This window comes from Boleophthalmus pectinirostris, unplaced genomic scaffold (genome assembly GCF_026225935.1).
Source record: "Boleophthalmus pectinirostris isolate CB_2022bp ecotype Guang Dong unplaced genomic scaffold, ASM2622593v1 HiC_scaffold_5, whole genome shotgun sequence".
Taxonomy (NCBI): Eukaryota; Metazoa; Chordata; class Actinopteri; order Gobiiformes; family Gobiidae; genus Boleophthalmus; species Boleophthalmus pectinirostris.
In genome coordinates this window covers 52,491-80,360 of record NW_026571404.1, presented here as the reverse complement: position 1 = coordinate 80,360, position 27,870 = coordinate 52,491, and the positions used below count along the sequence as shown (strand labels likewise).

General features: G+C 41.5%; 1 protein-coding gene across 1 annotated transcript; it reads right to left on the bottom strand.

Annotated features, from left to right (window-relative positions):
• si:ch211-195b21.5 (serine/arginine repetitive matrix protein 2) lies at positions 1-27,467 on the bottom strand. Its single transcript, XM_020936646.2, has 9 exons — positions 27,136-27,467; positions 16,655-16,758; positions 15,688-16,387; positions 12,025-12,222; positions 9,974-10,310; positions 6,119-6,192; positions 5,942-6,023; positions 5,015-5,124; positions 1-3,864 (listed from the first exon to the last, which is right to left on the bottom strand). Exons 1-9 carry the CDS (start codon positions 27,331-27,333, stop codon positions 3,484-3,486), a joined length of 2,184 nt encoding a protein of 727 aa, XP_020792305.2. The 5' UTR covers positions 27,334-27,467; the 3' UTR covers positions 1-3,483.
• Between the last annotated feature and the right edge of the window lie 403 nt (positions 27,468-27,870).

Genomic DNA, 27,870 nt, shown 5'->3' with positions numbered 1-27,870 from the left:
TGTAAGAAAACACCTTTATTTGGATGAAATTGTGTTTGAAAATGTCAGAAAAATGCATTTCTTGTGTAAATTGTGCCCAACTTTTGGACAGAATTCTCCCAAAATACAAAATAAAACTTCCTGTGATTATTAAAATGTATTTTTCAATGTTTTCTTCGCAAATTTCTTTGTGACTGAAGTGTGTTTTGCCAAAGGACACATCAGCAGTTATGACAAGCAGCAAACACTTACTTACCCAGAATGCCACTGCACTGAGTCCAGGTAAAATTAAAGCTGCCCTATGGAACATTTCCGGGGGAGTCTGCCGTCTGCTTTGCCTGGAATGTTCCACAGTACTGAGCTTGTTCATCTCCAGCGCCGTCATGAAATTATTCTATTTCTACTTTGATACCAAAAAATACTCAATTCCCAAATGATCAGGTTGGATTTGAAGTTCCAGGTCAGATCTGTGGAGGCGCGAACCCACTCGCAACTGAATAAACGGAAAATCTAAACTCATGGAACATTCCAGGACATTCCACAGGAGCAGGTAGCAGACCCCCCAACAGAAATGTGACATAGTGCAGCTTTAATATGTACAAACATGTGAAAAACATTAAATTCTGAAGACAATTTATTCCTTGGTGCAGGAAGGTGGTGAGTGTGAAACCTGGAGGAGCAGACAGGAGCAGACAGGAGCAGACAGGAGCAGACAGGAGCAGACAGGAGCAGACAGGAGCAGACAGGAGCAGACAGGAGCAGAGCCAAAGACAAAACTGGTCCAAAAATACAATCAAAATTAAAACGTTCTTCATTTAAAGCATTTTTACAAATTTATGTACAACCTTTTTAATGCATTTGGACAAAAAATTAAATAAAAAAATAAAAGTAAAATTTAAAAAAATAAAATAAAATAAAAACAGGAGCTGCAAGAATATGGAAAGATCTGACTGGATGAGAGAGCAGTCAGTCACAAGTAACAAACGACATTAAAAGCATTTAGGAGCAGAAAAAACACTTCCAAAAAGTCTGGTATTACTTGGGAATACTGGCATCAATTTAAGAATTAAACAGAGCAAAAAATAGAATTATGGGACTTAAAATTACTGGAATTCATAATATTAATTTGCCAGAAATTCAAAAGACGTGAACCTGATTTTTTTCCCCCATGTATTTCAGGGAAAATATTTGTCTTCCCCAGTAGAGATATTTCATAAAAGCAGTTCTTAAAAAGTCAAAGTCCACTGTGTACTGTCTGTAATTAAACAGTTATATTGTGTGAGAATCAGGAAGTACGCATCAGCATGGTAGTTACAGTAAGGTAAGTGGGGAATAACTTTGGAGCAAACCATTTAAAATGTTTAATAATTCTGTTTATCAAGATTTTTAAGAAGTTAAAAGGGTAAAAATCAGGTACAGCGCCTTAAAGTGAATGAAACTTAGCAAAAATTAGTGAAGTCAAGTCATTTTAAGTCTTGTAAATACATTTTTATGTGTAACCTCCATAATTTTAACAACATTAAAGAGATCCAAAACATTTGTACAAAAAATACGAACATTTTAATGGAAAGTAAGATTTTTACAGTCAAAATCAAAAAGTAAAAACAAAACATGGCTTGGTTCAGTTCAGCTCAGGTTTGTGGAGTTGGAGTTTTGAGGTGGCGCCCCCTTCTGGTCGTCTCCGGGAAGACACACTCTGGGAAGAACGCGCTTTTTCTGGTCATTCGAAGATTTAGGAAATGTTCGGAAACGGGTTACGGTTTAGAGTCGGTTAAAGGTAACGGTAGCTCTATTCACGTTTACATCACAAAGCGGGAAGATGTTTGGAAACCTGAGATGACAACTTCCGGCGGGTTCTGTTCCCGGCAGTAAGTCTGACAAAATCTAGGAATAATTAGAAAATGGCTTAGTTTTCTTCATCTAGATGGTATTGGCCCAAGTTTATATGATGTTTTTAAATTCCAAATTATTTGTTCTGAATTAAATAGTTCGGAATTAAAATATTCTCCTTTGAGTTCACATGGAAATAATTCCGAATTGAAACTTGTTGAACCTTTGTGGGGGGGGGGGACACCAACGGATTTATGTCTTTGTGAAGAAAACACACACTTCAGCTGCTCCCGCCTTTTCTGTCGTCTGGGTTTGTCGTTCCTCCATGGACACAAACACCATCCAGACTTTTCCCGCAGTGGTTCTGATGATAATTGTTGTGCAGCAGCTGGAGAATTGTCTCCTCACGCTTTCCGTCTGTGAGCTGAGGAGGAGGAGGGAAGAGCGTCGGAGAAGGAGGAAGAAGACAAAAGCTCAGCCCACTCCCGCATCCCGCTCACAAATCCAAAGAGACGTGGATCAAAGTCCCAAGACAGAACTGGTGGAGCCAGATCGTCCGGATCGACGCATCAGAAGGACGACAGGACGAGCATGAAGCACCAGCAGCATTTAAACAACAACAAACCACAAACAGGATCCACCAAACAAACTCCCTCACATTTAAAATTGGAAAACACCACCCACTTACTTTGGAATTAAGTTAATTCCAAATAATAATTTTCATTTGGAATTAAGGGTTTACATGGACTTATTAAAGTCGAATTAATATTTATTCAGAACGTAATTATTTTTATTTGGAATTAAAGCTCTCATGTAAATGTGGCAATTGAGAAAAACATTTGCAAACCAAGTGCATTACTGATAAAACACTTGTTCTTTGTTGCCATTTTGGTTTCATAATGTCCTCGTCAAATCAGATGATGACACATTTACATAAAAGGTGCACTGTGTCATTTTTTCTGTTGTCTTGGGGAAGATCATGTCTTGCCTTGAAAATTCTATTCAAAGACACAAGCATTTGGCCCCATCAAGACGATTTACGTGTCTGATCAACGGAAAGGCGACTCCACTCACAGGAAGAATGCAGGTTTTTGAGCAATAAAACCACAAAACGGACTGTTCTAATGTTGTTTACTCATCACAAACAGAGCTGGAGTTGTGTTTGTTTCATTCACATGTTTAACTCTTTATTATTAGTCTGTCTACATCTCAAAGCTCAAAATGCTCCGTTCCACCTTGTGATGTCATGAAGTGGTAGTTTTCAAGTGAACAGCTCCTTTTCCCTTCAGTTCAGCAGAGACTGGATGATTTCAGCACTGCAGTTACCAAATGATTCTAGTGAAGGTGTGTGGAGTTTAAAAACACAGTGCAGCACAACCTGTATCACCACGTGACATCACAAGGTGGAGTTTTTTCTGTTTGAGAGAAGGTTTGTGTGTTAAACGTGTGAATGAAACAAAACAACTCCAGGTCTGTTTGTGATGAGGAAACTAAGAAAAACAGTAACATGGGCCCTTTAAATAAAAGCAATATTACGGAACATTCCAGGCAAAGCAGTAAGGAACATCTCCATGGAGACGAGCAGGTGGCATACGCTCCACCACAGAAGTTATGTAGTGCTCCTTTAAACTGCGCCAAACTGAACCAAACCGTTTCAGTCAAAAACGCTCAAAACTATTTCTTAATCTTTTTCTTCTTTTTATTACTCTTCTTCTTTTTCTTTTTGTGCGGTTTCTTTTCACTCTCTCCGTCACTGCTGCTGCTCTGGGACGCGCTCCTCGTACTGCGCTCGTCCCTCGCCCTCTTCCCGCTCAGCTCCGGTTTACCGTGGACGCTCTCGTTGGTCGGTTCGCCCCCACATGACACCGTTATGAGCATGCGTTCTGCCTGGAGTTTTTCCTTCAGGTAGGTGTTGGTAGCATTTGTAGGTTTCGTCACTTTCGTCGTGTCTGTGGATGATTTCTGCTTCACTTTCCACTCGCGCTGGTTGAGTTTCTTCGAGGCCTTTTTCGAGTCCGTTTTGCCGTCTTCTGGATGTTTGTCCCCTGAAGGCTTCTGTAGGAAAACATGATCATTTAGACCAGACATGTCAGACTCAAAAAATTTGGCCTGCGATATAATTATATTTGGCCCACGAGGTTCTATCAAATATGTATTAGAGCTGCTCACCGGCTGCTGCACCAGTACAGCGCACGCTACTACTACTACTACTACTACTACTACTACTACTACTACTACTACTACTACTACGGACTTGTATCTAAGAAGAGATACCAAGTACCGTATTTTCTGCACTATTGAGCGCCCTCAAAAGCCTCCAACTCCATCAAAAAATGACTGTGCGCCACAATCCAGAGCGCCCGATACACCAATCCACTCAGGTGTCCCAGCACGACTTCAGTAAACTACAAACACACACAGAACACACAAACACACACAGAACACACAAACACACACGGAGCAGACAGCGACCGCACAACCAAAAACACACACAGACACACTCATCACTCCACACCGACGAGGAACGGAGGAACAAACTGAAAAAGCGAGTGCAACGTGCCACTTCTAGACACGACTGAACAACTGAGTCACTGCAAACACGCCGACAATCCAGCGACAGACACTACTCCCTACACGCCACAACTGAACAAAGCCCAGAGTCACCGTGACACTGTGGGTGGCAGAAATACGCTGAATAAATCTAAAAACCACTTTGGCGACATACACTGGATTGTGGGGCATGGAGTCATTTTTGATAGGGTTGGAGGCTTAACTCATAGTTATCGATTACAGCAATAAATTCTTGGACAATTAATCATCCAGCAATATCCGTTATCGTCACAGGCCTAGTCCTGACTCTTCCTGAATCATTCCAGCGTGTACAGTTTCCAGATCGTCATTAGCCCTGTAAGATTGTGCCGTGTTAAAGAATGTTTAGTCTTATGGGTCTTCTGCTCATCCCCTCTTAAAGGATTCATTTATCAAGCTTACAAAGGTAAAACATTTTTTTGCAAAAACTGTAAAAATGTGAATTAAACCTCCGGAACCAAAGAGGATTCTTTCTTTGGTTGAATTCTGTCAGTTGGGTGTGATTGACAGCTGGATTGGCCCATCAGAGCACGGCCTTAAACTCAAACCTAGACGGAAAGCGCCGACTTCACGCCCTCTTTAAGTGTCACTGAAATAAGTGCAGTGTTGTACTTACGGCACTGGGCTGGTGAGCGGCCCCGTGCTTCTCCGCTGTGCTCAAATCTCCAATGAACTCTTCACATTTATGACAATAGAAGCCGATCACTGGGGTCAGAAATCCCAGACCTAAAAAATATTTGTTAAATTATAAGATAATTTACATGGGTTACATTTTTATTTTGAGTCATTTGTAGGTATAGATAATTTCAGTCTGTGATGTCATTTAAATCTTTATTTTAATGACATCAGCATGACGAAGCATTGACACACAAAGATGTACCTCTGTACCTCTGGGAAAGTTTTTCCCACATTTATAAATCAGACATATTGTGCTCGTGTGTCTCTATAGTTATAATCTCTGACTCTCTGGATCATTGTTATATTTTGGACATTTTAGATCTCAATATTGACCTAAAAGGACTGTCCAACGGGAGCTGAGGTGGCCGTAAACGTCATCACAAAAAAGTGCTAGATCCTGTGGGCCCCTCTTGTGGATGACTGCACATTACACTCGTGAGGTGCAGACTTTTTCCCCCCATTTGTACCAAAATGGGTCATTCCACACCAGATCTCCGAATCTCATCTTCACTGAGGCAGTGTGTGAAGGGAAAGAGCTGTGTGCACCACAGGCACCAGTTCCAGAGCTATTTAAGGGCCACTACAGACTGTAAATAGATATTTTTTTTCTTAAATTTTTTCACTATTTTGTGCACTTCTGTAAATAAAATCAATAACACTGTTTTGACCTGTCCATATTACTTAATTTTCATCAAAAAGAATCCACGACAGCATGCCACAATGAAGAGTTAAAAGCTCTGAAATGTCCATTTTGCATAAACCTCAGATCACATTACAGCGGAAAAGCCCAGAAGGAGCCGGCTGCCGTTTTGCACAGAGCTCATTCTCATGTCAAACTTTTTTCTGCTCAAAATTAAAATCTTACCGTCTTGTTTCAGTAATCCCTCCAGCTCCTTCATGAGAACCTCCATTTTGGTTTTGCGAGCCTGTTTGCTCTCTGCGCTCATCTGAAGATTCAAGTTAAAAATGGTTGAAATAAAGATTAGACTTTTTTTTTTTTAATCTAAACTGACTTGCATTTATTATTTTGATATATTTTTACCTTTCTCCCTGAAGACTGAGATGAGACACTGCTCTCTCTGTCCCCTTTTTCCTGAACACGTTTCTCTTTTGTCGCTGTAACAAGAAAAATATTTAGTTTTGAATTTGAATAGTTTTAGAACAAATGTTAGACTACGGTTCACCTCAGCAGTAGACCAAAGTTACCCTGGAGAGAAATTCACACTACAGTAAAATAAAGTGTTTAATGAACTGAACATCGACTACACAGCGGCTCCAGTCAAATGAAGCTCATTGATGCTGGTGATTAAAGGGATAGTTTGAGTTTTTTGACATGAATCTGTATGGCATCCCCGTCAGCAGTGTCGTGCATCCACACTGACTTACCCCTGACAGAGTCCGGTGAGCCGAGATACTGGCCGGTTTTCGGTGCTGATAAAAGTCGTCCGGCAAGATGGCTGGGGACATTAAAATAAAGTGTTTTTCTTCTCAAAACAATATGTATTTGAAAGAGTGATACATTTGCATCACAAAACCTTTGTCCTAAAAAAGTCAGACCTCATAATCGCTTGGCCCTATTTTCTCTCCGTTCGTATCACTGCGCACAGATCCATCACAGACTTTGCCCTGAGGAAACTTTGGCTTCTTGCCTTTAGCTTCAATGTGGAAACCAAAGATAAAAAAGCTTCGTGTGCAGTGAACAATTCAGCGAAGAAGATGATGTTCCTTCATACCAGTGCTTCTCAATTATTTTCTGTCATGCCCCCCCTAGGACGAATAAAACATCTCGCGCCCCCCCGCGTGACTATAGATAGTATCATTTGTCTATAAAACTGTTTTAAGTACACCTCTGCGTAACACTGCCACCTTATATGACGCCAACAATGCTCGCTGGTTTACTGAAGTAGCAGTCACAAGCGGGATGATTGTCGGCAATATTCAGCACGTTTTCGCTGAAAAATCTCACGCGGCTTATCAGAGTGATTGGAGAGTAATGTATTTAAGTGACGCCTTAATTTATTGGGCTTCATGCTGTCGGCTGCCAACATTTTTAGACACAGTAACACACCGGTCTTTCCTCGTCTCCCACCGTAGTCACAGTGAAGCCGAGCGCTACATACGCTTCGTCATATTTCCTCGTCTTAGCTTTCGGGAGATTTTCGTTTGTCTCTTTATCTCCGTCTCTCTTCTCATCCCTGTTAAATATTTTTCATGGTGTCACTTGAGCGTCTGCTACACTTCGTGTCTACACTTCATACTCAAACTCTGTGCTGTGTGCAAAGCGCGCATGCTCAGTGCAAACAAAACTCCTACACCACCGAACGAATGCTCCCTGCGCACACTCTGCCAATGAGAGCGCTCTGCCCCCTAATGTAGTGGAAGTGCAATTGCACTTTATTCTAAAGACCCGTTCAGACCAAAGCGTCAAAGCGTCCACTTTCTATGTAAAGTCTATGTGGACGCGCGACTAGAGCGTCCTGCGTTTTTGCGGCGCGTCTTCGGCGTCAGCGCGGCGCGAATCTGGCGTCAGCTCGGCTCGTCTTCAGCGTTTTGGCGTCAGCGGCCAAGACGCGCGTCCAAGGCGTCAGCGTCAAGAAGTTGAAAATGCTGAACTTTTCGCGTCAGACGCGCCGCGTCAACCAATCAGGGACGAGTATCCAGAGACGCAGCGACGTTATTATCAGGAAGAAAGACCCGAGAACCAGAACGAGAACCACAAACATGAACGGAGAATAAATATATACACCACAATCACGAGGACTACACCAGGACCGGACCAGGACCAAACCAGGACTAGACCGGGACTAAACAAGGACTAGACCGGGACTAGACCGTAATTAGACCAGGACTAGACCGAGAATAGACCGAGACTAAACAAGGACTAGACCGGGACTAGACCGTGATTAGACCAGGACTAGACCGGGACTAGACCGGGACCAGACCGGGACCAGACCGGGACCAGACCGGGACTAGACCGTGATTAGACCACGACTAGACCGGGACTAGACCGTGATTAGACCAGGACTAGACCGGGACTAGACCGGACTAGACCGGGACCAGACCGGGACCAGACCGGGACCAGACCGGGACTAGACCGGGACTGATCCAGTGTCATTAGCGGAGTATAAATATATATACGGTCCAGTCGTCGACCCGATCTCCTCCTTTGATGTTTTATGTCATAAAAACGCTCTCTCAGTCTGGTCTGACATTGTTTCGGGAAAAGACCGGGACCGGGCTCTTGTTTCCAGGGCAACGGACGCGCGTCAAGTATTTTTGTCCCGTTCGTCCACGGCGTCAAAGATGCGCGTCGGGGGCGTCTGAACTCAAATGCAAAGGCTCCAAATGGAGGCGTCAAGGCGTTTTTTGACGCTTTGGTATGAACGGCCCTTAAGACAGTAAAAAAAATCTAAATAAAAAAAATAAAAAAGCATGTTCCCCGAGGTCAAACGCGCCCCCCTAGACGGAGCCTCGCGCCCCCCCAGGGGGGCGCGCCCCACTATTTGAGAAGCACTGCTTCATACCCACGACAGAGGAAGAAATCTGCTGTATCTGCACCCAGGTAAGAACAAAGAAGTGCCGCTGTGTTTACAAGAGGACAAGTGATCGAGAATCAGCAGCAAATCACTCAAATCACTCAGTGTCGTATCAGCAGTGAAACTTCTACAAAACAGAACTTTATAAGTCGACTGTTATTACTATTGTAAATGTCTCTTACACTGTTGGCAGCAGCGACGTGGACGTGTGGATGATTCATGTTTCTATTAGTCGTCCATGCTTCAGTCACAGTGTAGACTCTATGTTTGCTGTAGACGAGTTTATTAATGACGTGATTGTCGCTCACTCGGTCTCTCACGGCTCCAGCTTCAACTTGTACCCCTTCTCTGTCTCTGTCTGTTCTAACTCCATCTGGTGAATTTTGGCATCGGTATATTCAGGTTCATAAAGATCTCCCCTTGGCTCTGTGCTAAAGACAAGGTCTTCTTCGTCACTGTCGTAATCAGACATGTTGTCGTTAACATTCCGAGCAGTAAACGGTGAACCAGGCGCGGCTGTCAGCTGGTGGCAGCGCGCAGTGATACGAACAGAGAGAAAATAGTGCCAAGCGATTATGAGGTCTGACTTTTTTGAGGCCAAATGTTTTGTGATGCAAATGTATCACTCTTTTCAACACATATTGTTTTTGGGGGTAAGTCAGTGTGGAGACACCACACTGCTGACGGGGATGCCATACACATACATGTCAAAAAACCCAAAACATCTCTTTAAAGGAGTGAAATTAGAGCCAAGTTCCATATTTAGAATTATTAGAGTATCATAGCAACCAAAGAGCCAATCAGGAGAGAGCCTGCTGAAGGGAGCGGGTGCTAAGCAACGCAGTCAATCAAACCTGTTGCTAACTCTAAGTGGGAGTGACCTCAGGGAAAGAAGGCACCTGATTGGTCTGTTATTAAAGTTCAGATCTTGATTTTGGGACAAAATAGTGAAATAAAGCGGGTTAATGGGAACATTTTTAGACCAAAATGACGAGGTAAGTGAGTCAACTGACACTGAATGGTATTTTAATGAACCGTGCCGTCACACTTTTTTCAGTGTGCATTTTAGTTTGAGATGATGCACAATATTGCCAAATTTAAACAAACATGTTCTGAAATGACTTCCTGAACTCAAATGAAACTCTTCTTAGTGGGAATACAAATTTTAACTTTGACATGAACCAAAATTTTAACAAGACATTTGCTGGGCTTGGGTCGGTCTCTATGTGGGATCAACTCTTGGCAATTTGCTGATGTCTTTCTTCATGCCCATCTCACACTTAAATTTGTTCACTACAGCATTTGTTTCGGTAAATGACGTGAAGATGTGGTTTTAAACTGAAACTACAATGAAGTGTTACCTTTGATGAGTGATTGCAGGGACTCCAGAGCCTGCCGCACGTTGGGATTGTTCAGTGCTGGAAGTGCGTATGCCGCAGGTTCACTCACAGCAGGGGGCGCTGTGTGTTTTACTTTGGCCTCCTCGTTGTTTGACCCTACGTGTTTCAGAATATTCTTAATCTTATTGACCTCTGCGGTGTTGAGACTCGGGTAGGGCTGGGAGGATGAGGGGGTGGGGTACTGAGGGGCGTTAGCAGAGTTAGTGACGTTAGAGACGGAGTTGGACAATTCGTCATTTCCGTACAAAAACGATTCCTCATCTTCGATTTCGTTGGCTTTTAGTGTCAGCAGATCCCCCTAAGAGACAAGACCGTAAATATTTAACAAATAACCATGATAATGAGTATAAAAACATGTGTCTTATTGAAAGGGCAGCAATTAAACAGTTTTATTGTATACTGAGATAATCGGTGTGTCAATCGTTAGTTTTTAGAAATAAATCCAAAAATAAGAAAATGAAAAAACAACTATTTTCCTCATTATTTGTCTCCAAAACCAAAACGAAAAAAACAGATAACAGTTTTCGATTCTGTGTTTAAATGAATAATGGAAAAAAACGGCTAATGTTTCCGAAACTTAAACTGCAACGCCCAACTTATGTGCCGCATACGGACTGAACCAGGACTGAACCAGGACTGAGCCGGTCTCAGTCCTGACAGTCTACACGGGCACACCATTGATGCGCAGTTCTGGTTTAGTCCTGGTTCAGTCCTGGTTCAGTCCGGCATCTCATTTTAAGTCACAGAAACGGGAAAGATGATTCCAAACAGCACATACGTCTGCAGTCTTCATTTTACCACTGATCACATTTACTTCAGTGGGTTTGATCACAGTCGGTCGGTGAGCCCAGCGTCGGGAACTACACGGGAAGTTTTCATCGCATGTTTCCAAACGTCTTCCTAGTTTGTGATGTAACGTGAATAAAGTATTTTGTTACAGTGCTACAGTTTTGCTGCTTGTTCAGAGGAAGGAAACTCGTTTATGCGACAAATTTGATATTTTCACTGATGATTAAAATGTTGGTGTTTTTTGGCACAAAAAGTGGTTTAACAAAGAATTTTAGGCTATATTTATATGATGACTGTCTGAACAGAAGATGCAAAAGTGTCGTTGTGTCTTCACTTCTTATTCCACGTTTATACAAGCGTTTTTGGGAGGAAATCTGCGCACATACGGTGATGCAAAAGTGTGAGGAATTCGATTGGGTATGCATGCCAGTCGGCTCAGTGGTGATGTATGTGACGTAAACACGAACACGACCTGAGCACATCTGACCAGAGAAACACTACGGTGGAGTCTATTCAACTTTTGGCTTGAAACCAGCCTCCACTCTGGAGACTGGTTTCAGATTTTTGTGTTTTTAGCCCCAAAACCGCCGTCACTGTCTAAACAAAAGACACTTCCCATAAAATTTATATTTTTTTTACCCGCAAGCGTTCTCGTGTAAACAGGCCCTTAGTATCACAGCCATAATTTAGTCTTTATTTTTTATTGAGCCGAAAAATTGAAATTAAATTGAATCAATATGAAATATATCGTATCGAATCAAACACTCACTGTATCGAGGTATGTATCGTATCTGCAACTTTTTAATGAAGCCTAACCCTATTGAACTGCTTTTCTGGTGGAGGATCCGTCACCTGCTTGTCTTCATTTATCCAGAATGTTCCACAGTAGAGATTAACCCAATACATAAAGGCATACATAAATAATAAATAAAAAAACATCTCAAAAGGAGACAACTGTAGTTACATTACAGGTCAGATCTGTGGAAATACAACCCTATTCACAAAGAGAATTATTGTATTTATGAGCAATGCAAACCCCCGTAACAAATAAATGTTTAGATGTGTTTAAAGTCAAACCATGGAGCATTTCAGGCAAAGCAATAACACCTCCAATACAACTAGCAAATGACGGACCCTAAACCAGAAAAGCTCCTTTGCACCTTTAAATCGTCTAGTCCAATTTATTTCATTTATCATCACAGCCCTACTTATTGGAAGTTTACCTGAGACTGAGTTTGAATCCAGGAGAAGTCTGAGCCGCTGCGTTCGTGAGGCAACAGCGAATCATTGTCCGAAAACATGGAGAAGATGGAAGGCTCCGGGGCAGGCCCATGGGCAAAGGGCTGTCCCAGGAGGAGGGGGAGGTGCCCGGGGGCGGGGGCAGGGGCAGATTTAAGAGCTGATTTCAGAGGGGCCACTGGCTGCAAGGGGAAATACAAAATGGAATTCAGCAAAGTGCAAAAACTGGGTCTGGATGTAAAATTACAACTAAAAACTACTCATTAAAAGGTCCTATATTACACAAAATTGACTCTTGTGAGTTTAAGTGGATTATAATGCTGTTAATTCCTCAAAAACATAACGGGAGTTGAGTTTTGTTTCATTCATACATTTAATCTTACATTATTAGGCCGTCTACCTCTCCAAATCTTAAAATGCTCTATTCCACCTTGTGATGTCATGAAGTGCGGCTTCCAGTTACCATAAAATAGCAAATAATAGCCGGGGCGTTTATTTGTTTCAGTCACTTAACAGACCAGGCATTTATTTGAGACCAGGCAGCAATTTGGAGCAGGATATTATTAGATCGCCTTTTGACTCAGCTCCTCTTTACCACAACGGTCCGATACAGCGACCGCATCACTGCCGAAGCTGCACCGATCCACCTGTCAATCTCACGTTCCGTCCTCCCCTCACTCGTGAACAAGACCCCGAGATACTTGAACTCCTCCACTTGAGGCAAAGACTCCCCACCCTCCCGGAGAGGGCAAGCCACCTTTTTCCGGTTGAGAACCATGGCCTCAGACTTAGAAGAGCTGATCTTCATCCCAGCCGTTTCACACTCGGCTGCAAACTGCCCCAATGAACTTTGCAGGTCCTGGCCTGATGAAGCCAACAGGACAACATCGTCTGCAAACAGCAGAGATGAAATCCTGTGGTCCCCAAACCGGACCCCCTCCGGCCCCTGACTGCGACTAGAAATTCTGTCCATAAATACGATGAACAGAACCGGTGACAGGTGCAGCCCTGGTAGAGTCCAACATGCACCGGGAACAGGTCTGACTTACTGCCGGCAATGAGAACACAGCTCCTGCTCCGGTCATACAGGGACCGGACAGCCCTTCGCAAAGGGCCCCAGACCCCATACTCCCAGAGAACCCCCCACAGGACACCACGAGGGACACGGTCAAACCCCTTCTCCAGATCCACAAAGCACATGTGGACCGGTTGGGCAAACTCCCATGAATCCTCGAGCACCTGATGGAGAGTGTAGAGCTGGTCCAGTGTTCCACGGCCGGGACCAAAACCACACTGCTCCTCCTGGATCCGAGGTTCGACTATTGGAGATTAAGTCCTTCTTCACAAAAATCTTGCTCAACAAAACGTGAAAGTATGGTCCTCAACTCTTCTAACCAATATGTTTTACTGTATTTTCTGCACTATTAGTCGCTCTGGCTTATGCGGTGCTCTGTCCTTAAATGGTCTATTTTCAAACTTTTTTCACAAATAAACCGTGTGGGACTTTAAAGGAAACCCAACAGTGTGATGGGTGAGTGGTTTTGTTTGTTCATTCACGGTGACTCTGGGCTTTGTTCAGTTGTGGCGTGTAGGGAGGGTGCTGTCTGGGACCAACGGATTGTCGGCGTGTTTGCAGTGACTCAGTTGTTCAGTCGTGTCTAGAAGTGGCACGTTGCACTCGCTTTTCGGTTCGTTCCTCCGTTCCTCGTCGGCGTGGAGTGAAGAGTGTGTCTGCGTGTGTGTTTGGTTGTGCGGTCGCTGTCTGCTCCGTGTGTGTTTGTGTGTTCTGTGTGCGTTTGTGGTTGTGCGGTTGCTGTTTGCTCCGTGTGTGTTTGTGTGCTCTGCGGGTGGCGTGGCTTTGTAGTTTACTGAAGTCGTGCTGGGACACCCGAGTGGATTTGTGTGTCAGGCACTCTGGATTGTGGCGCAGTTGTTTTTTGATGGGGTTGGAGACTACTTTACCGACCTTGTAGACATGATTCCTGCCACCTCGTCCTGTGCCTTTTCTCGCCCCTTTGCCACAACGTTCCTCTTACGCTGCAGCAGCTACGATCACATCACTGCTTCCCCCCAATCGCCAAACTGAAGTCATTTTACCAAAACTCCTAAAAACTGCTTCCATTTCCTGCCCGCTGTGTTGCGCTATCTTTCTTTTTTTTACGCCACTGCACTGACTAGACTGCATTAGACTCGACCGCTGGACTAGACCGCATTAGACTTCAGCAGTTATTTATTAAAACATACACCTGCACCCGTGTTTAAAGAGGGCTACGTTCAGACAGCAGGGTTTAATGCTCAATTCCGATTTTTTTGTGAAATCTGATGTTTTTGTGAGGTCGTTCACATTTCCAATTAAATGCGACTTGTCTGTGACTTCAGTGTGAATGTAAACGGCCCGAAAGTGTCCCACATGTGCACTGGAGGACACGATGACGTCAACCTCATGCGTCAACCGCAGCGAGCGTGCTCTGTGTTTACGGAAGTTGTCCAAATATGGTCGCGAGCATCGAGCACCTGGAGATTTTACAGTTCCGGTTTCTGCCTGCTTCAGCGCAGAATAGTGACGTTTATCGCTTGTTAATGACGTGTAGGTCGGATGGATGCGCTTTGGCCGTTCAGACTGAAGTCACATGTCAAAAGATCGGATATGTATCGGATTCAGGACCACATATCTAAGTGGCCTGGGTCGCATTTGAAAAATTCGGATCTGTGCCGTTCAGACTGTCATTAAAAGATCGGATACAGGTCACATAGAAGCCAAAAAATCGGATTTGGGTCACTTCAGGCTGCAGTCTGAACGCAGCCGAGGACTCGTTGGTTAATTGAAACCCGGTCGTTATTTGGCATTTTACAGTAGCTACCTTTTACCTTGTTTAGTAGAGACTGACAATTCCAAGGCTCAAATTATCCAAACGGGTTCTAGTGAAGGTGTGTGGAGTTTAATAACAGAATGGAGAACTTCCTGTATTATCACGTGACATCACAAGGTGGAACAGAGTGTGTACTGTTTTAAAGAAGAATTAAGCCTAAGTGCGAAGGATGTGTGTTAAGTGTGTGACAAACAAAACACAACTGCAGGTCTGTTTGTGATGAGAACACAACATAACAAATCAGATGAAGTACAGGTGTCACTATAGTAAGGTTAAAGCCATACTGTGTAACCTAACCTTCCATGCACAGCAACAAAAACCTCCATGGACACGAGGCCCTCCACCATCTTTAATAAACATGTCTGAATATAAACAGTGTGGTTTAGGGATTGTGGACGAGACTCAATTAGACGCTTTAATCTTGAGGTTATGTATTGAGGCATAGACTTTTATGGTTGTCAAGTCAAATCAAGATAAAAATCATGACCATAAAAGGTACAGCTGAAATTAAGTGCTTCAAACAGGAAGTCTGAGATGAGTTAGCAGTTTTTATGCAGAATAATAGTCTGTTTGTAGAGGAACTTATGGTACTACAAAAATGGCAGTATTTCTGATTTGCCAATTGGAACCATTTAAATTAAGATTTAGATTCAGTTACAATGAACCTTCCAGCCCTAGTTTAAACTCTCTAGTCTTTCCACAATATTGTACCATGGGATTTGGGATTATATCATCACAACATTCCTATTTACGGCCTCATAAAAAGAAATCCCTAACCTGTGCAGGAAGGACAGTGTCTTTGAGCATCTTGTGTTCCAGCTCTTTACTGTTGATCACCATCTTGAGTCCCTCCAGCAGACTGTTCTCAGCGGACACCACTCCGTGCTCGGCTCCGTGCTCGGCTCCGCGCTCCGTTCCATTTAGGCCCTTCTCCACCTTCACTGTGACTCCTCCTCCGCTGCTCCTGTGTGAGGACTTGTGCTTCTTCTTGTCTTTGTGATGTCTCCTTTCGCTGCTGTGAGATCTGGACTTTCTGGAGCAACTTTTGGCACGACTTTTCTTTTTGCTGCGGCTGGAGCTCCAGCTCCGGCTCCGGCTCCTCGGGCGGCTCCTGCTCCTCGGGCGGCTCTTGCTCCTCGGGCGGCTCTTGCTCCTCGGGCGGCTCTTGCTCCTCGGGCGGCTCTTTGCTCGGCCTCTGCTATGGCTTCGTTTATCTCTACTTCGGCTCCGGCTCCGTGTTTTACTTCGCGCTCGACTTTTGGCTCTGCTCCTGCCGCGGCTCCGCCCTCTGCTGCGGCTCCTGCTTCTCTTTTGATTGGTCAGTTTATGGACTTCTGGGTCAGACTTTACAGCGTCTTTCAGAGCGTTGGCGGACTTGATGGCCTCTGCCAGGTTGTACTCCATGTTGCCTTTGAGGTAATCGGGCAGAGGCTTGTTGGCTGCGAGGCAGCGCAGGAACTCCTCCCCGGCTTTGTCACTGAAAAAAAAAAAAAAAAAAAAAAAAATTACTGAAACTGACAATTTGTAGACTCTCGAAGTTTGTCAACAATCACCTTCCATTTTTCCCTCACAGACTTTGAAATTCTAAATGTCAATATCCATTTGTATAAATTCACAAAGTATTTCAGAGAAACTATGATGATAGTCAGCTGCCCAGTGGCGCGACCACAGACGTGGCTGCCATTCTCCATCGCCTCTCTGACCTGCACAATCACACTTAGCAGTATCTCTGACAGGGCCGTACCTGTCGGCTCCAGGGGTCATGGAGTTTGATTTCCAGCGTGCGGTAGGTGAAGCCTCAGGGTCAACGGGCCGAGAGCTGCCCATCGCAGCAGGGCTGGCCCCAGGCTGAGGGCGTCAGAGGGTTGACACAGATTTAAATACACACAAGTACAATGGACGATGTGCTTACAGAACAGTGACACACATTTCAGTTTCTCCTCCAGCAAACCAAACAAGACTCATATTTACCAAAACAACAGTCCTATTAAGTCCTACTTCAAATATCTCACCTGGTAAAAACAGCAAACATTTTAAAACACATGTGATGTCTTGGGAAATTTAAGGAAGATTGCAAAAAATGTAAACTGCTGAATAACCAAATGTATAAAAAAACAACACGTGTCCTGGTTTGTTTCTTAGAAGATCCATAATGTAAATAGATTTCATTTTAAAGCATATGTATTTGTATAGTAAAGCCTGTAAAACAAAAATGAGGGGACCCAAGAAAACAAATTAATCCACAAAATTACAAATTCCTTAGGCCATATATTAAGCAAATTTGACACTTTTGAATTTTAAGCCATGTTATAATACCTGGAGTTGTGTTTTGTTTCATTCACATGTTTGATTCATCCAAAATGCTTCATTTCACTGTGTCCGTCTTGAAGCAGAAAATAAAAAGATAACACCTTTTTATATTTGTTTTGTAGAGATTGGCAATTCCAGGGCTGAAATTCTTCCAATGATTCTAGTGAACGTGTACGCAGTTTAAACATGACATCACAAGGTGGAATAGAGTGTTTTCAGTTTGAGAGAAAAACTACACAGGATTTGTGTGTTAAAAATGAATGAAACGACACAACTCCAACTGTGTTTGTGATTAAAATCATAAAACATGGATAAGAAAATGGTGTAATATGGGCCCTTTAAATTTACACAATTCTACACATGTACACGTTTTCCACTGCATGAATTCTTTTACCACAAAGTCTCTAAAAATGCCCTAAATAAAGACATAAAACAACGTTTCTAAAGAGACATTTTACTGTGGGGTCCCTTTGAGAAAAATAGAAAAATGAATACCTGGCCAACTTAAGGAATGTTCAAATGAAAAGTCAAAATTCAGATCTTATTATTACAATGTATGTCACAAAATCAATGAACAAGCAACACAAAAACTAAAACAAAGAGATGAACCCAGGTCTTCTTTCTTCTCACCAGGAGTCCAGAGGCAGCGTGAACCACACAGGAAGCACACACAAGCACCGACACAAGAATATTTACAACAGAGCCATAATGAAAGAGAAAAGTGCAATTAGAGGAGCACAGGATGAAGAGGATGAAGAGGAGAGGGTCAGATGGAGCGGAGGGGGTCAGTCCATATGAAATCAGCCATTTTCAAGGAATCTCTCCTCTATGACCCATCTCAGATTTGGCTGAAAAAAATTCTAAAAATTTCTAAAATCACCAAATGAAAGAATTTCAAATTTTAGCTCAATCAACTGAGTCGTTCCTGAGTTTTGGCCCATTGAAATTTTGGCGCCTTGCTCACTTTTCTGAAGCCTTAATTTATAATCATGTTTGAGAGACCAAAACTTCATAAAAATAGAGCTAGGGCGCTGAATTTGTTTTATTGTAGATTCTTGGTCATAGATTCTGAATCTCTTGTCAAATATTCTGTGTCTTTATTAAAGGGGGCGCTGTGGGCCCCAAAATATCACATTTATTAGCCAGATTCGTTTCTGCAGGTGGAAAAGTCCCTGAGCTTCACCAAAATTGAACCGTGAGACTCATTTTCAAAAATTCCATTTGAAATGAAGGAAGTTAATAGTTGATGTTTTTATTACTTTAAACTCATCAGAATCTGCCAAAGTTTCTCTGATAAAAATGTGATCATCTAACTGTGCAACACGAGGAACCGAGGTCCAAAGAAGAGACTAAAAAGATCAAACCAGGACTGAAACTCTCAACCGTCCACAGGAAAACTCACAACAGTGTGAGATTTGTGTCAGAAATGTTCATTCTGTCAAATATTCAAGTTCAATTAGTTTGTAAAGATCTGCTTGAAGGAAATACATCTTGGACCTCAAAAATTGAAAAAACAACCAAAAAACAATTGAGTGGCAACCAAATGTGATATTTTGGGGCCCACAGCGCACCCTTTAATAAAAGAGACACAATATTTCACACAGATTCAGAATCTATGACCAAGAATCTACAATAAAACACATTTTCATCTTCCTCGCTCGATTTTGATGAAGTTCTGGTCTCAAACATGTTTATAAATTAAGGCTTCAGAAAAGTGAACATGGCCCCAAAATTTCAAAGGGACAAAACTCAGGAACGACTCAAGGGACTGAGTTTTATTTTGAATTTTTTTTTATTGTTTTGTTTTGAATTTGAGATTCTTTCATTTGGTAATTTTAGACATTTTTCAGCCAAATCTGAGATGGCTCATAGGGGAGGGCGGCTGATTTCATATGGACTCACCCAGAGGATGAAGAGGATGAAGAGCAGCAGGTCAGAGGATGAAGAGGAGAGGATCAAAGATGGAGAAAAAAAAATTAAACATTTTGAGCAAACAATGACAAAAGTTCAGAATGCAGCTTGTAGCTACATTTAAGGAAAAATCTTTTATTAAAATACTAAAATACACTTCAGATTGAACAAAGTCACTGGAGAGGTTCAGTGTCTCCTGCTGATGCGTCCACGGGCTGCGTCTAAAACACAAGTAGAATTTAGCATTCCACTGCAGGAACAAACTAATCAATACTTTTTCATTTAAGATGTTTTTCACAATTCACAATGTTTCAGTTTTTAAATTAATTAAAAAGAAACTTACGTTTGAGCAGTGTCCAACAGATCTGAAAGAGGAACATTTTGGTTAATACATAATTGAAACAGTGACTGCAGCGAGTTAGTTTTAACTTTTCTATTTTCTGTGTAGAATGTTCGACAGTGGCCACGTTTACATGATGTTTTTTTAATTCCAAATTAATTGCTCTGAATTAAATAGTTCAAGATTAAAATATTCTCCTTCAGTTTTACATGGAAATAATAATTCTGAACTGGAAAACACGTTAAATCTTCTTTATTCAGGGTTCCCGTTCTTTTTCACTAACAAAATTTCAAGACTTTTCCATGATTATTTTCATGAGCTAAAGTTAATTTTCCATGACTTTACAGCACGTACATGTGTAGAACTGATCAGACTTTCAGGGCTAAATCTGAAACATGTTACTTTCCATTCACTTTATGGTTTGGGATTATAGTTTTTGAACATTCTAAATCCTGTCAGTGCATTTATTGTCTTTTTTAAACAAAAGGCACAAACATTTGGAAATAATCAGAATAGTCCAGTTAGAACTTAACCTAACGATGGAGCAGCATGAAAGAGATACTAAAATTCCACGACTTTTCCAGGATTTCCATGACCCTTGCTTCCTTGTTTATTTAATTCCGTTCAGCGTCTGGGGGGGGGGGTTCTGATTGGACAGAGACACCAACGGATTTACATCTTTTGTGAAGAAAACACACACTTCAGCTGCTCCCGCCTTTTCTGTCATCTGGGTTTGTCGTTCCTCCACGGACACAAACACCATCCAGACTTTTCCCGCAGTGGTTCTGATGATAATTGTTGTGCAGCAGCTGGAGAATTGTCTCCTCACGCTTTACGTCTGTGAGCTGAGGAGGAGAAGGGAAGAGTGTCGGAGGAGGAGGAAGAAGACAAAAGCTCAGCCCACTCCCGCATCCCGCTCACAAATCCAAAGAGACGTGGATCAAAGTCCCGAGACACGACTGGTGGAGCCGGTTCGTCCAGATCGACGCGTCAGAAGGACGACAGGACGAGCATGCGCCGAACCACCCGCATAATTTTTAAGAAGAATAAACGTTTTAAGCAGGATTAATGTTTATTCAGAATTAAAGCTCTCATGTAAACGTGGCAAATATGACATTAAAACTTTCAAACTTGCAATTTTGGGATCACCTGCTTTCTGGAGTTTAACGCCTAACGGCTGGTTTATGGTCCAGAGCCAGGCTCCGCTCAGAGTCCAGTCCCAGACCCACACGAGCTTCTACTGACAATAAAAAACATTTCATTCACACTAATCGATCCAATAAACAGCTCCCGGTGTCATGATTTAACAAGATATGCGATAATTGATAAAAGACATAAGATATTCTTTTTTTTTTGTTTTTTGTTTTCAGAACCAAACACATTTTAGCAACAATATTTCTGTGTTAAACCAACGTTAATACAAAATCCACCTATTTTAATGATCTAAATAGTGAATATGTCAAGAGTATCGCACAAAACGGTTTCCTTCCACTAAATAAGCAACAGAATTATAAAACTAACAATACTGTATCACAAAATTTATTATCACGATATATCGAAATTTAGATATTTTTGCACATCTCTAGTTAACAGAACAATTAACTGACTGAAATGCATCAGGGGGCAGGTGGGGGACGTACGCCTAGATCTAGACCACAAGTGTCAAACATAAGGCCCGGGGGCCAGATCCGGCCCTCCAAGACCTTTAATCTGGCCCTCTGCTGATTTTCTACTAAAATATTTAAATTTTATTTTTTATTAAAATCTTGTTAATTTTCTGTGGTGTTTATCACAGCAGCGTCTCTGTACGTGGCCCCTCCCACCAGAGCAGAGCCTCTGTACGTGGCCCCTCCCACCAGAGCAGCACAAATGAAGACTTGTCTCTTTCCAAACGCTCTTAAAGGACGATGGTTTTGACTGTTGACCATGACACCCTCATCAGAAAAATGTCCAACATGAGAAAAGTGGAGCCGAGTGCAGGATTTTACAACAAAAACTGACTTATTCCTATTTATACAAGTTAATGTTAAACAAGTTAATGTTAAGACATTGTGTTGAAATTGTATTTTTCATAAACTTTTAGGTTGTTCATAATCTTATAATATTTTGTAAAAGAAAGAGTTCATCAATTTAAAAAAAAATCTGTAATAGATTTGCGTTTCTCTGCACAAATATTTGAACTTATTGTTATTTTTGGAGTATATATGCCATGAGTTTTCTGATCCAGCCCCTTTGGGATAAAAGTCGGTTGGATACGGCCCCCAGACCAAAATGAGTTTGACACCCCTGATCTAGACCATAAACCTAACCAGGCTGGCACCATCTAGTGCCTCTGCTCAATTTCATTTCTCTCCAGCTCCAAGTCAGGAATCAGAATACACTAGACGGTTTGCAAAAACCTCAGAAGTGTGAGTCCGGGCACCAGCCAATCAGCGAAGAGATACATATTCAGTTTTGTCAACGATTCCCGAGATCCAGGATTTAAAGCAGGAACAAAGAGAATGTTCGGTGAATTTAATCAAGGGCAAAGACATTATTGTCCGTTTTCCTATGGGATTTGGGAAAAGCTTAATATACCAGTTAGCCCCGTTAGCGGCGCATTACATATGTCACAACCAAACAGCAGCGATTAGTTAATTTAAAAAGTACCCGCCTACCGTCAAGTGAACGAATCCTAATGCTGCGAGTGAAACCGACTGATGAATCAGTCTACCATAAACCAGCCTTTACTGTGGAACATTCAAGGCAAAACCATCTCCATGGAGACAAGCGGGTGACGGACACTCCACCAGAAAAGTTATGTAGTGCAACTTTACGACAAAATACTGCAGTTTGATTCATTTTAAAACATTATTGGCAAAGGCATAACAAATAGCATTGTTATATGAAATGCAAACTTACCGAGCAGAGGAAATGCAGAGAAGGAAAAATGCTTCAAATCCACAGAAATAGAACAAATGACAAAATTTACTCCATTATATCGCTCACACCGGTGAAACTTTTTATAATAAATTAAACATTTTGTACATGTAACTTGTTTTGCATCATTTGCAGAGCAGTTAATAAATCGAAATGATACAAAAATAAAATTGTGTGTATTCTTATTTCTTTCAAATTATTAGATGCACTGTTCCCGTTTTTTCCCCACAGTTCTGATAACGATTCTGATACTATGAGTTTAAGAAACTGCTGATATGCAATAAATAGATACCAGTGCCGAGACTGAAAATTGCATTTATTCACTTAAACCAAAAATAGGACAAAACTGATCCAAAAGTGTGATGGTGGAGCCGTTATTTATCCCTAAACTAACGACAGGACAGACCTGTAAAAATGGAAAGAGTTTTTCAAACTCTACTACGACCAGTAAAGTCTCATTACATCAATTCATACAGTATGTCCAACTGGAGCCGTCATCTGGCGCCGATCCAGCTATTTTTTTCAATATTGGTGCCGATATTCGATACCAGCATCAGATCACTGCATCCCAACAAATTATTTCTACTAGTCCACTGCCCCTTTTGGGCAAGTTACTTCAAAACTGTAATGTGTTATTTATGAATTGTTACTGTCATTTCTAAGTAATTTGTTACATTAGAATATTACTGTATTTAAAATGTAAAACATTACATGACTATTACACTTTTAAGTTACACTCACTCTAACTGTGAAGATGCTGAACTTTTGCACCATATATGGACTGAACTAGGACCAAACTAGGTCTAAACCAGGACTAAACCAGAGCTAAACCAGGACTTAAGTAGGACTAAACTAGGTCTAACCCAGGACTGAACCAGGTCTAAATAGAGCGGAGTTCTGCATCAGTCTGCTCTTGGTCACCTGACAGTCTACGCGGGCGTGTCTCCGGCGTTTCACTGCTGCTGATATTGCAATGATTTTAGCGAATTTATATAAAGAAAAATGAAAAACCCACCACTTCAATCCAGGTAAAAAAAACATTGTAATGTGCGTTACAGACATTTGTACCGAGTAAAATATTACATTTTTTCCCCCTGTAATGTCACATTACTGTGTTACCACAAAAAGCTACGCATTACAGTAATTCGTTACTTTTATAACGCGTTACTCCCAATACTGTCCACTGCAAAAAAAAGGCTGCAGCTCCATTTATAAAAAGGCATAAATCCTGGCAGTCCAAGTTGTCAATTTCAGATTTAGACTTTACTGATCCACAAGAGAAATGAGTTGGACACAGTAGCTCACACATCACAATCAGGGATGCAACGATACAGTTGTCCCATGATTCGATACAAATCTCGATACAGGGTCACGATATCGATTCGATACATTTTAAGACATAGAAAAAAAATCTCATGTAATTTTTTTCTGCTAATACGTATAATAACACTATGATATTGAGTAGGGATGGGCATGATTAATCGATAATTGATCATTAAGAATTTCATCGATTACGTTAATTTTAATCGTCAAACCGAATGTAGGTTGCTGTGTGAGTCGTGACCAAACAGGTGTGTACATGTGTCTCTGCATCAGAAGGAGCGAGACACAAACAGTGGGTCAGTCTGTAACGAACCGAAGCACAAATGTGGATTTAACCAGGATTTGTACAAGAAATTCCACACTTTCCGTTGCGTTGGGACAAGTGTGAGTCCATGTGCACAGTGGATAAAGCAGCACATATGTTTCTGTGTCCAGTGGGAAAAAGTTTTTCCAGGTGAGAGTCGCTCAATGTGGATGACGAGGCCCCGCCCCCCTCCCCCCGTACGCTGTCCTGGTTTTGACAAACACAAATCTGGTCACACTGACCTGTATTCACCTGAATCATGTCTTTTAATCTGACAGAAATTGACCACATCAGCGACACAAGAGCTGGAGTTTTATCTTCACTTAGTTTATGTAAATTAGTGATGTGGTTTTAAGTTTTGTTTCTGTGAGATTTGAACAAAACTGAATTAAACACATTATAATGTCAAACAGCTGATGTGGATCTAGAGTCGTTATGTTTATATGTCGTAAAGTTGAATTTATTTATGCAGATTAGTGCAGATAGTAATAATAACGATGATCATTTTATTTATATAATTTATAAAAATGTTAATGATTAATCGATAATCGATCATTAATTCTTCCGACGATCGATTAAGAAAATTTCATCGAATGCCTGTCCCTAATATTGAGAATGAAAATCCTGACTTGCCCAAAATAAATACGTGAAATAAAAAAAAACTAATAAAATATTAATCAAACATTAAATTACAGCAGTTATGCTGTAATCTCTTGTATGTAAAGTTGTAGTTTATATGTGAAGTGTTTTAGTTCATTTGGTTCAGTGATTTACAGCTCAGAATTTTTATTCAGTGAAAATAAGAAGTGTTTCTCAGGCTGTTTTATATTTTATAATAAACCAGTCTGTTTTTAATATAAACTGTAGGGGAGCTATGTTATCAGACTTTTCCTTTTTTAATGATGATCTGAGGTAAAAAAGTGAGTGAAAGATCAAACCTTCCTCTGTTAGAATATTTCAGCTGTTAAGTCCCTATGGAGCAGTTTTCTGCTGCATCTGAGGACGACGCCAACAGAACCGTTTAACTTTTGGACCAAAATAAATGAGAACCAGAGGCCTGGAGAGACACGTGTATCGAATCCTGACACCAGAATCAAACTATTCAATATTATATTGAATATCATTGCATCCCTTATCACAATATAACTGAATAAGAAGAAGAAAAAATATAAATGGTGCTAATAAACAGAGACTGCTGTTGAATAAAAACATACTCAATCTTTCTTTAGCTTCCAGTACATCTGAATGTTCTCACTTTTAGTACCGTTACTTGTTGCTCTAGTTTTCCTTCAGTTTTACTCAGGCTAAATTTTTTTCATCCTCAACCGTATCACAAAAATCATCATGTGCCCGCTATCGATTTGTATCCAAGGTTTTTAACCAATTTTCAAAACCGCACTCGTCCGCCATCCGCCGATGGAACGCCGAGTTCCAAGTTTTTTATTTGAGCAACTAAGAGTGAAGTTTAATTCTGCGTCGACTCATCGCAGTCTATGCGCCGTAAAGTAATTCACCGGCAAAATGATAGGCGGCTAGAATATATGTCCATTCATATATACGGTCTATGCGTGTGACCTGCCAAGTTTCATTTCTGTAAAATATAAACAAAAGTGCAAAACTGCATTAAACACATTATTACTCAATGTATACTGAAAGAAAGGAAAGCGGACTAAAACTGACACCCGCCCGAATTTAATTAAAATATAATTTTTTGTCACATCCACCCGACCCGCGGGTTAACTGCAGAGTCCTCAGCTGTAACCGCCATCCGCGCATCTTGACCGACCGCAAAGTACGATCGCACCTCGTCGCACCTTGTTGTACCTTTAGTAGTTTCTTATGCCAAGTTATAATATATTATTTATTTAATTTGTATTTTATAATAGTTACATTATACTGTTTATTTTGTTTTACCAGAAAAAAAACATTAAATACAAGAACAAGTTCATGTTGGTTGAGCAGGTCTTGAGTTAAGTATTTGAATTATAAACATCAAGATTTAGGTTTGTTTTTTTCCCAATTCATTCATATATCTTATTAAACTGACAAAAAATGTGAACTCTGGTGCAAATAGCAGAGTTCAAGAACCACTAAAATAAAAACTCAATGTGCAATGAAATAAATGTATAACACGGCACAAAATTATATATTTTGAGCAAACTGAACAACTTTACCAACCAACAGTTAAGTTACAGCTCTGTGGTTTCATGTGAAGTAACAATCTGTGATAGACCTTCGTTTTCATGGCATCAGCACCGGCACCAGCCTGAGGAACAGTTTCAGAACCGAGTGAGAAAGTATTGAACCCTTTGCAGAATCACACCTCAAGATTTAACATTTTATTCTTCAGACTGCAGTTTATTCTTCAAATAAAGAGACTAGAAGAAGCAAAACAACTGAAATAGTTCAATCCTGTCTATTTTGCTAAATTTGTGTTATTCTAAACGGTGTTCGACCCAGTGACAGTTCTAGAGAGGAAAACCACACCTCTGGTCAACTCTCACTGGTGTCTCACAAAAGCTTCACATTTATGCAAGTTCCTCTTAAATATGTAAATGTCATCCTGTGAAATAAAGACATGGTTACACAAAAACATACCTCCTCATAACAGCATAGACATGTTCTCTGTTTTATAAATACAATTAATACTAGAAAAAAAAAAAACATTAGCCACTAACGTAGTGTGACCAGAATTTCAAATTTTAAAAACTGGAACATCCCCAGTTTTTTGGTAGTTGATAATAATAAAATTGTGAAACGAGTGCATAATTAAATTGTTATGCAGAGACCGTTTTCAGGTAACGTGTACAGTTACGTTTACTTTGTGTTTTGGTCATTTTAAAGCAGATTTTCTGTATTTTACCGAAACAAAGTACAATTTAGGCCTCTCTTTACTCTTGACAACGATCAAATTGGTCCAAAACAGGGACACCTGGGACATTTGTTGTATGAAACTGAAACAAATGAGTGGTTTTGTATAAATGTGCAGTGGGACTGCTCACTAATGCTAACGCTGCTAATGCTAATGATGATGCTAGCGCCGAAACTGGCTTAAGACAAATTAAACTTTTACTAAGACGTTGATTAAAATGTATAAAATGTCTGGTTCGGTACGTACTCGGGCCACGGGGGCGGTGGGTGGAGGAGGCCGGTTGAAAGGCAGCGGCGGCGGGGGAAAGGGATGAGCAGGCCCGGACCCCACGGCTCCGGCGGGCATCATCCCCGGCGGAGGGACACCGGGAGGCGGCCTGAAGAACATGTGCGCCAGGCTGAACGGAGGAGGCCCGGGGGGGACGGGTTTACCGGGGGGAAACATGCCGACGCTACACGAGCATTTAGAGGAGAAAAGGAGTCAGACCGGGCGGTGAATGTTCGGCCTGCAGCGGGGGTTTAGTGCGTCTCTGGTCCGTATCAGGTTCGGCTCTGGTGTCTGCAGCATCTGTCTGCACGATCTGCGGCGGAAACGCGACCTGTGGAGGGGGGGGGGGGGGGTTAAGATTAAGTTTATTATTATTATTCTTTTAAAAAACATGGTAATAAAGATATCGAAATACAATTTATTCCAGTCTTCGACATTCATAAATTATTTGATTAAATTTTTTTGGATGTAAACTGTTAAATGTAGTACACGTTAGCGGACACTTGAGGGCGAACTACAGCTGCTGTATGTGTTTGGTGGAACTTGTTAGGCCCGAGCGCCAGAGGCTGTCGAAGGGCCTATTAGTATCGCAAAGCGATGCTCCAAGTGGCCGAAAAATGGAATGGCGCGACGTGACTCGCCCGTAGTGACCAGGGACCCTCGCCATCACGTAGCAATGCGCCTGAGGTTTCCGAAAATGTATAGTTTGTCGGC

Excerpts from the sequence above, each read along its gene's own strand:
- si:ch211-195b21.5 (XM_020936646.2), bottom strand. The coding sequence starts at position 27,333 with ATGTTTCCCCCCGGTAAACCCGTCCCCCCCGGGCCTCCTCCGTTCAGC. Across the intron at positions 5,125-5,941 it reads GGGATTACTGAAACAAGACG|GTCTGGGATTTCTGACCCCA; the intron begins GTAAGATTTTAA and ends AATATTTTTTAG. Across the intron at positions 3,865-5,014 it reads CCGCTCACCAGCCCAGTGCC|AAGCCTTCAGGGGACAAACA; the intron begins GTAAGTACAACA and ends GTTTTCCTACAG.